At 44.8% G+C, this 18,091-nt stretch overlaps 1 protein-coding gene across 1 annotated transcript in view; it reads right to left on the bottom strand.

Annotated features, from left to right (window-relative positions):
* Positions 1–4,155: 4,155 nt before the first annotated feature.
* Positions 4,156–18,091, bottom strand: part of TNFAIP8L3 (TNF alpha induced protein 8 like 3) — a 46,597-nt gene continuing 32,661 nt past the window's right edge. Inside the window, exon 2 of the mRNA XM_080607136.1 lies at positions 4,156–7,225. Coding sequence (XP_080463262.1) covers positions 6,663–7,225 — 563 coding nt within the window. The 3' untranslated portion in view covers positions 4,156–6,662. The remainder of the gene's footprint in view (positions 7,226–18,091) is intronic.

Here is an 18,091-nt window from a genome sequence, read left to right as displayed (position 1 = left end):
CCAAAACTGTTTGCCTTTTCTGGGAATAAGGACAGAGGAATATATGATCGCTGTTGTTAAAACATTCTTTTAAGTTCCAGTATCTACCTTGTTTAGGGTAGGGACTTGAAAGGTGTCAGGGATGTGTCTTCTAACTGAAGTCACAGCTGAACAGGAACTAAATAAATAATGGAAAACTTGCAAGAAGGTGCTTGGTAGAGAGCTAGATCAGGGTGCGTTACAAGTGCTCTGACCTTGACACAGACTGCGAGAGTATCTTGGCACCGCTCAGGATGTGCCTGGGGACAGCCAGGGCCCTGAAGGCAGAAGCTTGTGCACTTTCCTCCATGGGGTTTGTGCGGGGGGTTCTGAACCCAAAACCCTTGACCATAGCGCAGAACACATGGAGCCAGCATCAGCCCTCAGGTCAACTGCTCAAGAACTTGGTGGAAAACAGAACTTTCCTTTGTTGCTGATGCGTGTTTGTGTTGTGTGCATGTGATGCAACAGAAATGGGAGTTTCCAGTTTTCTTTTAAACACGTAAATTGTCTGCATACCTACCTCCTACTTTCACAAAACCTGCCCTTCAAAGACAGAATCACAGAATCGTCAAGGTTGGAAGAGACCTGCAAGGTCACCTAGTCCAACCTCTGACCTAACACTAACAAGTCCTCCACTAAACCATATCACTAAGCTCTACATCTAAACATCTTTTAAAGACCTCCAGGGATGGTGACTCAACCACTTCCCTGGGCAGCCCATTCCGATGCCTAACAACCCTTTCAGTAAAGAAGTTCTTCCTAATATCCAACCTAAACCTCCCCTGGTGCAACTTTAGCCCATTCCCCCTCGTCCTGTCACCAGGCACGTGGGAGAATAGACCAACCCCCACCTCTCTACAGCCTCCTTTAAGGAATCTACAGAGAGCGATAAGGTCACCCCTGGGCCTCCTCCAAGCTGAACAATCCCAGCTCCCTCAGCTGCTCCTCATAAGACTTGTTCTCCAGACCCCTCACCAGCTTCGTTGCCCTTCTCTGGACTCTCCTGAGCACCTCCATGTCCTTCTTGTAGTGAGGGGCCCAAAACTGAACACAGTACTTGAGGTGCGGCCTCACCAGAGCTGAGTACAGGGGGACAATCACTTCCCTAGCCCTGCTGGCCACACTGCTTCTTATATAAGCCAGGATGCTGTTGGCCTTCTTGGCCACCTGAGCACACTGCTGGCTCATATTCAGCCGACTATCAACCAACACTCCCAGGTCCTTCTCTGCCAGGCAGCTTTCCAACCACTCATCTCCCAGCCTGTAGCGCTGCTTGGGGTCGTTGCGCCCCAGGTGCAGGTCCCGGCACTTGGCCTTGTTGAACTTCATACAGTTGACCTCAGCCCATCGGTCCAGCCTATCCAGATCCTCCTGCAGAGCCTTCCTACCCTCGAGCAGGTCGACACATGCACCTAACTTGGTGTCATCTGCAAACTTACTGAGGGTGCACTCGATCCCCTCATCCAGATCATCGATAAAGATATTAAAGAGGACTGGCCCCAGTACTGAGCCCTGGGGGACTCCACTAGTGACCGGCCTCCAACTGGATTTGACTCCATTCACCACAACTCTTTGGGCCTGGCTCTCCAGCCAGTTTCTAACCCAACGAAGCGTACGCCAGTCCAAGCCATGAGCAGCCAGTTTCTTGAGGAGAATGTTGTGGGAAACGGTGTCAAAAGACTTACTGAAATCAAGGTAGACCACATCCACAGCCTTCCCCTCATCCACCAAGCAAGTCACTTTGTAATAGAAGGAGATCAGGTTCGTCAAGCAGGACCTGCCTTTCATAAACCCATGCTGACTGGGCCCGATCGCCTGGTTGCCCTGCAAGTGCCGCGTGATGACACTCAAGATAATCTGCTCCATGAGCTTCCCTGGCACTGAGGTCAAACTAACAGGCCTATAGTTCCCCGGGTCTACCCTCCGGCCCTTCTTGTAGATGGGCGTCACGTTTGCTAGCCGCCAGTCGACTGGGACCTCCCCTGATAGCCAGGGCTGCCGATAAATGATGGAAAGCGGCTTGGCCAGCTCCTCCGCCAGTTCCCTCAGTACCCTCGGGTGGATCCCATCCGGCCCCATCGACTTGCGTACGTCCAAGTTCTGTAGCAGGTTGCCAACCATTTCCTCGTGGATTATGAGGGCCACATCCTGCTCCCCATCCCCTTCCACCAGCTCAGGGTACTGGGTATCCAGAGAACAACTGGTTTTGCCACTAAAGACTGAGGCAAAGAAGACATTAAGCATCTCAGCCTTTTCCTCATCTCTTATAACTAAGTTTCCCCCCGCATCCAGTAAAGGACGGAGATTCTCCTTAGTCCTCCTTTTTGTGTTGATGTATTTATAAGAACATTTTTTGTTATCTTTAATGGCAGTAGCCAGATTGAGCTCCAGATGAGCTTTGGCTTTTCTAATTTTGTCCCTGCACAGCCTCGCAACATCCTTATAGTCCTCCTGAGTGGCCTGCCCTCTTTTCCAAAGATTATAAGCCCTCTTTTTTCTCCCAAGCTAAAGCCACAACTCTCTGTTCAGCCAGGCCGGTCTTCTTCCGCGCCGGCTTGTCTTTGGGCACGTGGGGACAGACCGCTCCTGAGCCATTAAGATTTCCTTCTTGAAGAGTGCCCAGCCTTCCTGGTCTCCTCTACCCTTCAGAACCACCTCCCAAGGGACTCTGCCAACCAGTGTCCTGAGCAGCTCAAAGTCAGCCCTCCGGAAGTCCAAGACAGCGGTTTTACTGATCCCCTTCCTGACTTCGCCAAGAATAGAGAACTCTACCATTTCATGGTCACTCTGCCTAAGACAGCTCCCGACCGCCACCTCTCCCACCAGTCCTTCTCTGTTTGTGAACAGAAGGTCTAGCGGGGCACCTCCCCTGGTAGGCTCACTAACCAGCTGCGTCAGGAAGCTATCTTCCACGCTCTCCAGAAACCGCCCAGACTGCTTTCTCTGGGCTGTGTTGTGCTTCCGGGATATGTCTGGGAAGTTGAAGTCCCCCACGAGAACAAGCGCTGACGACTTCGCAACTTCTGCCAGCTGCCTGTAGAACTCCTCATCCGTCTCCTCATCCTGGTTTGGCGGTCTATAACAGACCCCCACCAGGATGCTTGCCTTGTTGGCCTTCCCGCTGATCCTAACCCATAGGGACTCAACCTTATCATTCCCAACCTATAGTTCCACAACATCAAAACACTCTCTAATATAGAGAGCCACACCACCACCCCTTCTGTGCTGCCTGTCCCTTCTGAAGAGCCTATAGCCAGATATTGCAGCACTCCAGTCATGAGAGTGGTCCCACCACGTTTCCGTGATGGCAACCAAGTCATAGCCTGCCTGCTGCATGATGGCTTCCAGCTCCTCTTGTTTGTTACCCATGCTGCGTGCATTAGTGTAGATGCACTTCAGTTGGGCCATTGCCTTCTCCCTCGGACTTGTCATTGTTCCCCCTGGCACACCTCTAACAAGCCTTATTTCAGCCCCATCCCCCTTCTTACCTAGTTTAAAGCCCTCTCAATGAGCCCTGCCAGCTCCTAGGCTAGGATCCGTTTTCCCCTTAGAGATAGGGACCCGTCTGTGGCCATCAGGCCGGGTGCCAAGTAAAGCGCCCCATGGTCAAAAAAAACAAAATTTCTGTGTTGGCACCAGCCTCTGAGCCACATGTTTATCAGGTGGGCTTTCCGTGTCCTCTCTGTACCCCTCCCTGCCACTGTAGGGATGGATGAAAACACCACCTGTACTCCCGCTCCATCCACTAACCGTTCCAGTCCCCTAAAGTCCCGTTTGATAGCCTTCAGGCTTCTCTCTTCAATATTATCACTGCCAGCCTGGACTATCAAAAGCAGATAGTAGTCAGAGGGGCAAACCAGGTTGGGAAGCTTTCTGGCGACATCCCTGACCCTGGCTCCAGGGAGGCAGCAGACTTCCCTACGGGTAGGGTCAGGCCGACAAATTGGGCCCTCTGTTCCCCTGAGAAGGGAGTCACCTACAATGATTACCCTTCTGTATGTCTTGCTGGAGGTAGACCTTTTAGGTTGAACAGTTGAAGGTAGCAAAAGTTAGATTACATCCATTCCTGCCTCTTATTGTTTAATTTGAGTTCACATTGGATGGTAGAAAAATAAATCAAAAGGAAAAAGGACAGTAATTACACATCTTTAATCCACAAATATGATAATACATCATGTACTTAAAGTGACCTGGACATTGCCCATTAGCAATGTCATTACATACCACACTACTAGTACAAAAGTAAACAATGAATATACCAGATAGGCAAGTATGAGAAATGTTCAAAAACATTTTATTTCATTAAGGCTACTCAGATTTGTAAATGACAGATGTTCAGCTGGCCTGTCTAAAATATCAGATTTTGAATATTGATACTTGCAATGCACAAAAAGGAAGTCACATACATAGGATATCCCTTTCTTTTTGGATATCTTCGATGTTGAATAATCTTTTTGTCTGGCTTTAAAAAACAACATCTTATATTTGTTTGCCACAAGAGAAACAAACACGCAGAATCTGACGTGCACTGGGACAGGAGTGTTGGATATAATAACTACTATTCGAAAGCATCAGTTGACAAGTATGTGCTCTGAGAAAGAATGCAGCTAATGGTGCATGTAAATATGGCTCTGCAAATGTCTCAACTTGCAACCTTGTAAGGCAAATCTTAATAGACTTTCCATCCCAAAAGTTTATACACTATTACTGTGCTGTGCTGCAAAAGAACAGTTTACCTTAATTGCTACTAAATATACTTTTATGGTTGAAGGAAACATGAGGGAAAATTACATCATTACAAACTGCTCTGGTAATGTCTCGTGCTGCCATTTTTAGTGTTCCTCCTGTGCTCCAAAATGCATTCTCCTAGGAACAGATAAAAACGGTTCTTGTCCAAACCGTAGTGAATACGTGATCTAGGTATGTGTATTCTTACCTGTATGAAAGTCAGTAGAATGGTTAAAATTGCTTTTGCAAGAGATGAGTTACAGCTATTCTGGGATGAGGAAAGAGAAGAATGAAAATAAAATTTTGAAAAGTTTTCTCTACCACCACATTATTTAAGAGTTTAATGGGAAAATATAAATTTTTGTTATCTTGAAGTAATGGGTGATAACCCTTGGAAGTTTTCCTTAGAGAGGAATGGCTTCTTGCATTATGTCAATTTTAAAGTACATAAGTCTCTGTATTATAATATATGAAAGATGAAAGGTGTTTTCTCTAGGTAATGGGATTGTCTGCTCTGTGTCATAGTAAAGGAGATGCTATGTGACATTGAAGCCTCAGCAGACTGAGGTGAGTCTGTGGGATAAGACGCAGAAAGCAAGGAGAGGAGAGATTTCTGCCCATGCTCCCCCTACTTAGGGACAGGCAGCACCATCATCTGAGCTGCGAGATCCTGCAAGCAGCAAGCTGGAGTATCTGCTCTGCTCTGGTTCTCCCTTTATCCCAACAAAACTTTCAAGAAACCAGTATCTCTTTTCAAAATGTTTTTGGTTTCAAGACATCTGTATATTTCATTTAAAAACAAAACAAATAGCTTGTTTATGAAACTCACCAGAGTCACTGGATTTAAGAAGGCTGTGGATATTCTGCACTAAGATGGCACTGCAAGCATAGCAGATGGAGGTCCTTTTTTGTCACAATTCTGTTTTACTGTAGGCACAAATTCACATCATGGGTATGGTAAACCATTTTACCTAGGCTGAATGTTATCTTTTGAGGATATGAGATGTTAACATTGCTTTATAGATCCACTGATTTCTTCACAAGTGCAATTTCAAAATCTTTGCTGAGTGTTTTGCTCTGCCAGGCAAAACAGTAAGAGCACAAAGAGCAGCATAACCTTCAGCCTAAACTCAGCTATGTTACCAAATACCCAAAATCTGAGAGGGAGTACCAATGTTGTAGTACTTTGTCTAATTTTCTAATTACCTTTGAGCTTGAAACACTGAGCTGCTTTTCAAAATTAAAATGAAATCTTCTCTTATTAGAAGGTATAAACCAAAAATCTCTAATGAGAACATTGTTTCATGGAACAGCTCTTTAAATTTTCTACCACTTCTACTCAATTTGTATTATTTGTTATCCCCTAGTAGACTTAAATACCATGTGAAATCAGAGATGCATTCTCACATTGATTCCTGATCCATTCGAAAGGAGAGAGCTTAATCCATGAGAGCCCTACCTTCTGTCTAAGCCTTTTCAATTAGTGTGGGAATAATAAAAACATACACACCAAGGACAGCCTGGGGGGTAAATTCCATGCATTGCTCTTTTTCCATCACTTATTTTTACACAGCCATGCATTGGAGCTTACTTTCTTTCCTATGCTCAGCCTTGACCACAAAGCTAGTAAGATCATGATGTATAGCAATCTATTTCTGAACAACACACGTCAGCAGCCTTGTTCATGCCACTCCTTGGAGAAGACTCAATTATCTGTGAACAAAACATTAACATTGATAGCTTTCTGATTTAGGTGTTCCACTTCATTTTGAGCCAAGTGAGCACCTTCAGGCTCCTGCTGGAGACTGTAGCAAGAACAGTAGAAAGGAAGCTCACGTGCTCACCACAGCTCATGAAGGGTGGCCAGTTCTACACAGAAGTTTTTGGTTGATTTCTTGTTTCTGAGTGTAGTTTCAGAGGATCTTCTCATCAAGTAGTTTGTTGATGCCATCGCAGATCTTTTTGAGGTATGGCCGACAATCCCCATCGAGACTGTACAGGGCAGTTAGAAATTCCACATCTGCAAAATGATTGAAGACGTGGTTGATACGCCCATGGGATCTCGGTGTCAGGTGTCGATCTACTAGTTCATGCACAAGGTCTTTACACTCATTCAGAAGTTCTGCAAGAACATTCCTATCAAAAGTGTATTCTACCTCGTAGAAACTGACAATTGTCATGGCAGTTTGGTTCAGCTTCTTCCTGAACTTGTCTACGATTTCCATTTCTTCTTGGTTGAACTGATTATTTCGATAGAGGATCCCGATTTTTATTGCCACTTTAATCAGGTCTTTCATAATTTTATGGGCTTCCTTTTTGTTTCTGGTGTGTTCCTTTGTTACCTTGTACAGCTCATCAAAGATTTCACTGCTTGTGTCATCGATTAGCATGTTAGCCATGGTTTTAGTGGCCATTTTGCTCAGGATCTTTTTCTGGGCTTGCAGTGCAAGATTCTTGGAACTGAAACAATCAGGACCTGTTTCGGGATAGCAGAGAAAAGAGAAAATGTTAATTTTATTTGGTGAATCATTTTCACAAACAGGTAAGAAAAGTAGTACTCGTGTTTAACTGAGGTGTTGCTTATTTAATTGATTGTTACGTATGGTCATGATTTGCAGTAACAGGAACATTTGCAACACTGAATTCCCAAGTATATCCATGGACTTTCAGACATCCATGTTTCAGGTCTTGTCATTGAGGATTTTTGCTTACAAGTGACGAATAGGATTTTGTGGTGGGGGATACCTATGCCACCTCTTTTCTAGTCACCGGCTCAATAGCAAAGCCTTTTCTATTCCGTAGTTCAATGTTAAAGCTTTATTGGCAGAGAGATTCGTTGAGAGGTGCTTATGAAGGTAAATAAGCTATCACGGAGAAGCAAAACACAATACCCGCAAACACATGCGTGAACCTGAAAGAATTATTCTTTTGGCCACTAGGAGACACTGTTGCTCCGTGGTCAGACAGCAGCGGCATATAAAGGCTAGTAAATCGGAGCTGGGCATTTCTTTTGCTTTCATCTCCACAGTTCCAGTTTATTACCAATTTACAAAACTCTAGGCTGTGATTTTTGCAAAACGTTGGTGCTTCAGTGCATGCAGTTCCTGCCAGATGAAAATACCTCAGCTATTTGCTGGACAGTTGTCAAATAAACGTAAATATCTTGGATTTTTCTCTCTTTTACGTATCTTTGCAGGTTCCACTCAGGATAGAACCTGACCACATAGTTCCTTTGGAGCATGTGGCTACTGTTAATGAACTTTATCCAACGAAGCTCTATAAATACTGGTAGAGCTTAATTTGACCTTCCTCTGCTTTTCACCTTAAAGTTTTTTAACTGACCCTATGTGGCCAGACTAAAGGAAACAGAAACGTCTCATATGAAATAATCACCCAGTTTAGTACTGCTGCAGTGGAGTCCCTGTAGGAGCCAAGGGCACTTTGTCATCGTACCAAAACAGTGACGAGTGACGAGTGTAGCTGGGGGAGCTTGGTCTGATGTGAGGGGAATGGAGTAATTGTGCCCTTTGCCAGCTGCTGGGGAACTGGACCACTAAGAGATTAAAAAAAATAAATAAAATCAAACCTTCCTGTGCTGATTGGATTTTGGAGCCTGAGTGGGTTTTTGGCTGAGCTCGTGAGGCTCCTTCCAGCCATCAGGGCATGAACGCGTGCCTGCAGCAGCCGTGCTGCAGTTCAGTTGTCCAGCAGGGATTCGTCAGTGGTTGTGGTAGAGCCTGGGGTATTGCACTCTACACGTGTGCTTGTATCACAGCATTCTATATGACCTTTGCTCATGCTGCTGTGCTCTCACCCCAGCCTCCCTTCCCTCTCGGTGCTTCCTACATTGTCGCATGAGGCAGCAGTAAGTAGCACCGAGAATTTAAAGTCCTCTGTTTAAAAACTGTTTTCCATGTTCGCTAGAATGTCACGTTAAAGTTGTCATCTTTCCCTGTGTGCTACAGCTGTACTACTGAGCAACAGAATAGAGTATCATTTAATTTCAGCTGAACCACCACCTGGAAAAAAATAATTCAACACACTTAAAAGAATTGCCTGTCATTTGGAGAGAAAATTGTGGGCCTGATCTGCTGACTGGAGGAAATAGAAAAACTTGGATTTAATCTCAAAATGATAAAAAACAAGACAAAAGCTTTCTTTCACTTTGCAGTACAGGGGTATATAAATAGTATCTGTGATGAATAATTATGTGCGCTAAACACAGTAAAATGGAAGATTAGTATTAGTGTCTGTTTCTGTAGCAAGTGTTTGCTATTAATCAAGTGGATGCGGTTGTTCAGTATCTGTTTTGATCAGAACCTGCAAATAACTGCAGTAAGCTTTTATAATATTAATTTGACTGGTATTCATGCTAATTCAGCCACTGTGTTGTATTTCCCAGCCGCCAGCCCGGCTGGGCCCCTCCGTGCTCGGCCCTCACAGCACGAAAGCTGTGCTGACATGCTGCTGGGCTGTGGCGTGAGGTGAAGCAGGGCCTGAAGGCCTGGCCAGACCCCACACACGCACCCAGCCCCACACACGGATACCAGGGCGTCCATGGGGGGGGGCCGGCAGTGGCCTGGCCACCAGCGGGCTCTCAAAGCCCACAGGCGGTTAGCCACATCATTAAGGTCTAGCTTCTGTGGGGACTGCAGGTTTACAGTGGAAGACTTTTCTTCCAGCAGCACATTTCCCTTTAAACGTCTTTGCCTCCCACAGGCAGCACTTCTGTTTTCTGTTTTGTAGCAAAACAGATCAGCAACAGCATTATAGATGCCATTAGCTTCAGGAACATTACACCAAACCTGAAGAAGAAAATGCATCCCCTAAGCATGCCACTTCGCTGGGTAGTGGTTAGCCTCTGTTACAGAAATCCTGGCACCAGAGTTTTCACTAAAGCAGGGATGGGTTTTGCCTCCAGATTTGCACTCATCTCTAAACCATCTGAAGAGTCGTATATGATAAAAGCTATTCCAAAAGTCCATGCGAAGGGATCGATCCCACAGCAATCTCCCACCCTTCAGAAAATGCACCTCCCCAGACCCGTATTTCCACAGCGGCGATACCAAACCCTTTCTGGCGCCAGGCCGGGGCAGCCGGGGTGACCGGAGGGCTCCCCACAGCTGGCATGGCAGGGCCTGGCGGCACACAGTCAGCACCGTGCTCAACTCAACTGGCTGGGACCAGCTCCTGCACGCAATGCCGAGCGGGACAAGGACGCCTTCCATCCACTAAACTTAATAACAGGCTTGCCTAATAACAGGATTGCCTAATAGCAGAAGTGTGGAAAGAGTTCAGTGACTCTACAGAGGGGATATCTGAGTTTTATAAGTATTTTCAGAGTTTTTGAGATTAAAAGGCAAGAGCATCTGTAATATTCTCAAAACGATGGCTGTGCCAAGTACAAATGGTTAGAACTAAATGCTCAGCGACTGCATTTTCATGTAAATAGCCATTCATCCAGTATATACATGACAGCAGAGACAGTACAAGCATGGGAGAGAGTGTGGCTGACTTTCTGGAAGCAATGACGTGGACGTGGAAACAACTACCCTGAGCAGATGAATCCATTTCACTCTCACTTAGCTCCCTTAGCCAAAGCCTTAAAAAAGTCTTGCAGCCAGGCTATTTTCTCCCTGGCAAGAGGCTGAAAGATGTATTGCTGTGAGCTCTGGAGGGAGGGCTTGTTCACAGGTAAAAATCTGCGGGGAAGGAGCTGATCTTCAGATTTGGTAGAGTTTGCCAACTGCAGATTTTCTGCTAAGTGTATTAACAGGCTTGCTTTGAAGATAAGGGGATATGAAGCAATTTATCTGGTTTTGTCCCACCTGTGGAGTTAAGTTTGCTTGTCTGACACTGGGAATTGTTACTACGGTGCCTGCTGCAGCTTGTGCCAGTTCATCAACCAGCTCGGCTGCTGACTCCACCTCAGCTAAAGCCAATGACAGCTGTGTGTGTTATTGCCCATTGAAACGAGGAGTATAATACCATGCTGAGTTACACTGCCAGCCTCTGGCAGCAGGTGGTGTGCTGTGCTTTTGGGTCTGTGTTGAAGTGCATGTTTGTGGGGCACCTGGTGAGCCTGCATGCGTCCCACAGAGGTGAGTGGGGCTGCCATAAGCTGCAGGAGGGGGCTGAGGGCATTGAGGGGCTGGGGGGAGAAGAGGGTCAGGAAAGGTCCCTGCCTCGGTGCTGTAGCTGTCCTCTAAGTTAGCAAAGAGCTGTGCCTTGAACTGAACAAGAGAGAAGTACATAAGAAAACAAAGATGATGAAGAGGCTGAATTATTTTTAATATTCCTGAATCCTCAATTTTCAAATGCAATGCAGCATCTGCAGCAAGAAGCAGGCTTCAAGGAGTCAGCAAAGCTGCTGGAAATGTGGGCATCCATCCAGCTGCTAGCAGTGCTCGGGCCTGGGGGAGATGGACTAACTCAAAGGACAGATATACCCTCTGAGTCTGCTGCTGTAAGAGAGATCTGTATTGTGGAAATTGCTGGGGGAATGGGCCCACCTGTGCACAAAAGGGATGTGCTGTGTTCATGACCTCAGTGATTCATGTGACCCAGTTTGAATGCATCTGTGTGTCTTAAGATAGTGCTACACCTGCCCCAGAGCCTAGGGAGTGCAGGTGCTGATGAGAATGAATGAGGCAGTGGTATTGTAAGCCATAGCACTGTGCAGGCTGTATCATGAGGTGTGGCACTGAGGTGAGGCTTAATGATGGGACTTGGTAGGTCAGGGCGATGGCTGGACATGATGATCTTAAAGGCTTTCCCAAACTAGATGATTCTATACCACTCCTATGGGGTGTTAAATGAGCAGTGGATAACTACATGGCTGATCAAACGTTGCTGCTGTTGCTGACAGCTTGTTTAAGTATAGCCTGGTCGCCTGTCTCTTTCTTGACATAAATAGTTTACAAAGCATAAATAATGCTTGTGGAAAATAAGAGCAGGAAGTTTTATTAACCTGTTAGGTAAAATTATAAACACAAGAACAAGCTAGTGCTATTTTAGAAAGAAGAATATGTAAAATAAATAACAGAAACCTCTTATTGCTCAGTGTGCAACCATCAGATAAAACATTTAGAAGTAGCAAGCAGCAAACTTGCGCATTGTACTTATCCTTCATGTATCACTTACGCCGTAAGATAGGTTAGAAAAAGCAAATGGTGGAACTTGGGATTTCAAAATAGCTCTAAGACCAGGCAGGGGAAAAAAGTATAGAAGTACTTCTCCCACAGTGTTTTAGTACAGCTCGCTGGCTGTAAGTATGTGTATTGCTCTTGGACAGCTATGGGATCACTGCAGAAGAAACATTCAGTGTTTCCAGTAACTTTAAGCCAAGAAATCCAATAGACCAGATGGAATATATCAGCCTTCAGGGAGGGCCAATTTAAACATGTATAAGCACAGGGGGCCGGCGCGCTCGAACTTTTAGCACTTCTTAATGGTTACCACGAGCATAAGGGGGCTGCTCACTTCTGCAGGGGAATGGGAGGTTCAGGAGTGATAATTACACAGCCCTGGGGCCAAATACCAGTACCCAAACTTCTGAAGTCAGGCTGAAATGGCAGCAACAGCCCCGTACAGAGGAAATGTCACTGAATGGAAGGGGGGGGGGGGGGGGGGGGGGGAGGGGAAAGAACACTTTGCTTCGTGCAAGTAGCAATCACTCCACAGAAAAAAAAAAGGCACTTTCTGGGGACCTCAGAACTGGAGATGCCTAGTGATAATCTTATTTTCAAAACACAAGCCAGCTGCTGAAATACTTTACTAATATAATGTTGCTGCATAATGGAGTGAGCCTTTCAGTGCCTGGCAGAGGAGCTGAGGAGCTCTTTCAGCAGTGAAGAGCCGTGCAGACAGAGCAGCCAAGCTGCTGCCAGCGCCTCTGCCTGGCCTCCGGGCTGCAGCCAGGGAGGAGCAGCTCAGTTGTTGCTTCCACCTGATCCGCTGGGGCTGGCCAAGTGCTTTTCCTGCTGCCCCCCCAGAAGCTGGATGTGAATCAGTCTGTGCTGCTGTGTCTAAAGGCAGGAGCTGGCAAGGGGAGTCTGGATAACAGTGTTGTCCTGTGGCTGGAACTGGGCCTTTGTGTGGTGGCCTTCAGGAACTGCCCTGGCTACGTGGCAGCTGGTGCGGTGCTGTGACTGCACAGCTGCTGTGTCTCCAGACAAATGAGGTGTTTCGCCCCAGTCATGTCCTGATAGCTTGTGAGGCAGGAGCCAACCCCTGACAAAAAGGCTCAGTGAGGACCATCCTCATGTGCTGTGTCCCAAGTGGAGGGATGCTGCAGTGACCATGCTGCTGCAGGGGTGTCTCTGGGGGCAGCCTGCAGAGGACAAGCAAGGCATGTGGGCAGCCAAGTCACACCTCTGAGAATGGCTGCCAAACCCTTAATTTTGCTAATCTGATAACATATATCAGAACCAAGATCTAAAGCAGGCTGCTAACGTCTAATTGCAGTGTTGGTACCTTTGAGGACTGATTTTCAAACACTTGGTTTAAGCTCTGCGCCTCCTGTTTGGTGACACACAGGGAAGCTGTGGCAAGGCAGCAAATGTCTGGCTGACTTCTGGCAAGTGTAAGCAATGCAAAGGTCTTGCGTGAGCCTCAGGGTGCTGCACACAGACTATGAACAAGCTTTTTCTTATCTGGAAATGCTCAGGTATTGCAGAGATGAGTAAGTCTCACTGCCACAAGTGCTAATAAAATAGTGGTGTTTAAGCTTTGCTATACAACTGAAAGTTTTTGATAAACTAATCACTATATTTTATAAACAGGTTTAAAGTCTTTCAATGTTACTCACTTTAATAGCAAGTGCAAAATACATCAAAGAGACTGAACATCCATACTCAACAAAGTTTAACTCTGGCTGATGCTGCAAGACAAAACACTTGCACACTGACAGCAAGCTTCGATAAGGGGGGTATTTGCAGCAGATGGTGCCATAACAAACCAAGACTTTGCTGGGGCTGAGCTTTAGGGAAGGGGACTGTAGGGGGAAACTGCTCTTAGTGGGAAACCCCAGCCCTGCATACGAGTAGCTCAGGTCTGGCTGTGCAGGAGGAGTGGCAATCATCAATTATCATTGATCCTATTCCTATATTTTGAGATGGAAATAATTTATGGTTATAATGGCAATGTTTTTCTTTAAATGGTAACTTTAACCAAAAACCTTTTAGAGAAGAGAAACATGCTGATGTATTCACAACACAAGAGCAGGTTCCTCAGTAGATATGGATAGCTTGGAAACCAGCAGAGAGCTCTGTGCAGGCAGTAGAGGACATCTAGAATTAGTGGGGATTTTTTTCACCTTCAAGCTGCGATTTTTTTTTTAATATATGCTATCCTGTAAATTCTGGGCATCAACTCAGCGTTTTACTACAGTCTCTGAAATATTTTGTGCTTAATTGCATCTTCCCCACAATTCATCACATTTCCTGTGACTCCTACACCCTCTTCTTTTTAAAGGTGATGTACTTTTTGTTAATCACAAAATTACCTTATTTTTTAAAAGTCTAATTACACAAGTAATTATTGCTATAGAAAATTAAATTTGTTTTAATGTCAGGACATGTGACTTTCATAACAGGACAGTAATAAGTTCCTTATGTGCTAAGAAACTGCTTCCTGCTTAGACAGGACATGTTCTTTGGGAGAACATCTTACATATAAGGAACAGTAAGACAATTCTCTTGTTAAGGGGAAAAAAACACGCCAGACTTGTTTAGAAGGATATGACCAACATATTCTTCAACACATGTAATGATTACCTAGAAAAGATCTTCTTGCAAAGGTACTATTTGCCACTGAGTCTCTTATAATCCATGATAAAGCTTTCAAGATCTGTAACTACCCTTTTTTTACATAGATGCAACTATTGTGGCAACTCCTTGTAGATGACTGGCAGAACTTGCTTGCAGTGCTACTTCATGATCAGTTTCCAGGCTGGCAGATTCCATTTTGTGCAAAAACTTGGGGAAAATTAAAATTGCAAGCACTGAAAAATAGAAAACCTGCCTGCATCATTCAAGCATAGGAGATGCAGGAGCTAGAATGACCTCACCTAAAGCTGTCGAGGCTTTCTGTGTTCAATACACAGTCATTCTTGCTGCTGGAGTGCAGGGACAACTCATCTCTTCAAAACAAACAGCCTGCCCCTCCAAGAGGAGGAAAGGAGAAATGGAGCCAGGACTGAGAGCGTTGAGCAGTGTGGCAGGTGCTTTATGCCTTTTGGGTCTCTGCTCTGAGCACTTGCTTGCAGAGGCCCAGAAGCAAACCTCCTGATTCAACCTCTGGCTGCTTTCCTGGTGTAGGCGAGGATTTGGAGCCTGGGAGCAGCTACACCCTGCTTTCACCTCTGAACACTGTGGTGCTTGTAATGGGTCTTAAGGGAGCCCAGCCCGATTTCATGAATGACTTTAGGTTCTTTCCTGCGTGTTCTTTAATATCCTCCACTGGCAGTGCGAGCGAAGATGAGGGCTATGGAGTTATTTGGGATCTTGTGGTGTTTGCATTCAGTAATTACCACACTCATAGCTCCTGGCTAACAGGAGGTGTAGGCTTTGCAGAGCATCTGTAGCTCAGATGCTTTTTATTCCTTCCCCAGCAGTCTCTTTATCACACGGGAGCCACTGATTCTCGGTAGGAATATAGTAATATGTTAGGAGAGCAAGGCTTTGCAATATCATCTCTAAATATTAAACGAGGCCTCTGCAGTATGTGTGATTAAACAGGCTATTGGGTTCTGGTTCACTGATTTTTCTTTCCCCCATTTCTCATGTGCTCAGGAAGAAAACTGAGGGTTTATTTTTGTGCTTGAAGCTGTTTCTTGTTGCAGTAACTGCTCCTTCTCCAGAGATACAATCCCCTTGCCTTTTACATGGAGTAATTCTATTTTTGACTCTGATATATTAAGAATGGCATGAAAAATAACTACATCTACGCTCTAGGGATGTACAAAATTCCGTGAGAAAGCAAGCAATCAGGACCCCAAGGACGGCTGGTCCAAGGATGCTGTGAAACTCAAAGATGGCATTGCTCTGTAGTGTGGTATGAGGCTGCAAGAAAATGGGGGAAAAAGTATGTCTGAACAAGGTCAAAGTGAATAACTGATTAAAACCCAATAGGCTGTGACTGCAGAAGGTGCCAAGCAGTTGCTGACCAAGCAGGCTCCCCAGGGAGAGGTGAGGGTGCGTTGATGGCACCATGTCCCTGCGGAACTGAAGCAGCAGCTCTGCACAGCATATGGTTCTCGTCACTGTCCTCCATCATGCTGGTCAGAGGCATCCAAAATAGCCCACCTTGTCCCACGTAAGGGGAGCAATTGGAGGCAAAATGTAATTCATTATTTTTAAACTGAAGATATTTGGGCAGTCCTGTTTGCTTGAAATGTTTTGAGGACACTGACACAGTGCAAACCCCAGATGGGCAGGAGGAACACTGAACATTGGTGTGTGCATAAATGGGAAGAGGCCAAGGGAAGCTGCTTCAGCTTGGGGTTGATTTGAATGAATGGCGTCAGCGTATCTGGAGAATGAGGAAGACATTTTTGTGAACACCATATGCTGTTGTTTTACTTCCTTCATAACTGCTTGATAACTAGGTTTTGAATTAGGAAGGTGATGGACAAGAGGGAAATTAAATAATGGCATAGATGTGGTATATCTGAGGAGAAAATACTGTGGCTCTCTAAATAAAACACCAAAGAAACTGTTGATTTTTTCACAATTAGCTCCAGCCATGCTTCCAAACTCTGCTTAAAATAAAGTCAAATGAGGGGAAGATAGCAGGCAACTTTCCCAAGATAGGAGCGGACACTCCAGGCTGATCATAATGTATTTAAAACTGTTGAGTCATACAGCTGGAACAGACGTCTCATGATGAGACCTATCCTTAAAGAAAACTAAGGATGCTAAACCTGCTGCAAGTGTTAAGGCTTGCTAGGGGTATGAAGGAGCTTGAAGTCAAGTTTTTCCTGTGGCTTTTTAATTAAAAAAATAAATAGCTTTGTTAGAATTGACTCAGCAGGTGTGTAAGTCAATTAAGAAAAATATTCTTTTGAACCTATACCTTGAGTCATGCTTAGTGATAGTATTTTGTATGTCTCAGCATCATTACTTACAAGGTATGTGGGTGCTGCCTATGTCTGTGTATTTATAAAAGCTTTTCCTTCCAAGAATGTGAAGGCCTAGGTTTGCAAAGATACTTAATGTATTAATAAGTGCAGTCAAAAATCTTAATCCCTAGTCTGGGAATATTCAGGGAGAGAAAAGGACTTTAACTTCTCTAGCTTTTTTTTATTGTAACTATGTGATTTTTTTCAGGGTGAACATGTGCTCCAAGCTAATTGGCTGCTCGCTGTTGTAGTGACCCTCCTGGTTGCAGAACCTCTCTTGGTTTTTGCCCAGTTTCCCACTCATGGTGCCTGCAGGATGGAGTGCTTTGCCTTGGTTACTCTAACCTATGCTTTACCATAATAGGCTATAAGACATCAGCCCATGCTCTGCCCTCGTAAACTGCGCGGAGAAATTTCATTGCTATTTGAAGCAGAAAGTTTTATTTTGCTCAGCAGCAATTAGCTGATGTTGTGTGCTGTAGCTTTATAACAAAGGTGCAATACCAGATGGGAATATTGCTTTTGCAAGTCTGTGAGACCTGAGGGCACCCTCCCTCTCTGAGTGAGAACTGATAATATCAGTGCTTGACTGGTGGCCGGTCTGCTTTCTTTTAACTCATTAAGTGTTTTTTCCCCCGTATTGAAAGTTTGAAGTTTCACTTAGAGTTCTACCCTGTGCTGAAACAAAACCTGCTTGCTACATCATTACATTACTCAGGATTGATAGCATAAAGTTCATCTTTAATGACAGTTCAGTGGTATAGTGACAAATGAGCCAATAGTGTTGCAATTTAAAAAAAAAAAGTCCTCTGCTTATCCTGGCTGAGAAGCCTAAGAGTAAATTCCTTTTCCTTTTAGTTCATTTTTTTTCCTTCAGCTGAGACCAGATTAAGCACATTATACTGAAATAGCTGCCCACACAAGGCACTATGCATACCTTTAAAAGTAAGATCTAAACTGAATCTTTCAATACTGTCAGCTCAGGGATAAATCAATGTCTTGTTTTTAGACTGAAACTTTTAGAAAAGTATTTCTTAACAACAGCAGAGCTGAAATTGAAAAGTCAAAAGACATGAATGCTTAAAGAGAAGCTGCTATGACTGTTTACTCTCTTTCCCAAAAGGACAACAGATCTAGAAGTTTCTCCATTTACTTAGTGCTTAAAACAATACTCCACTGTTTGCCTGGTCATTTTTTTCTTTTTATTTAAAAGTATTTTTA

This window comes from Anser brachyrhynchus (genome assembly GCF_964034855.1).
Source record: "Anser brachyrhynchus genome assembly, chromosome: 11".
In the NCBI taxonomy this organism is placed as follows: Eukaryota; Metazoa; Chordata; class Aves; order Anseriformes; family Anatidae; genus Anser; species Anser brachyrhynchus.
Note: the sequence above shows the minus strand (reverse complement) of the source record. Positions and strands in the feature narration are given on the sequence as shown.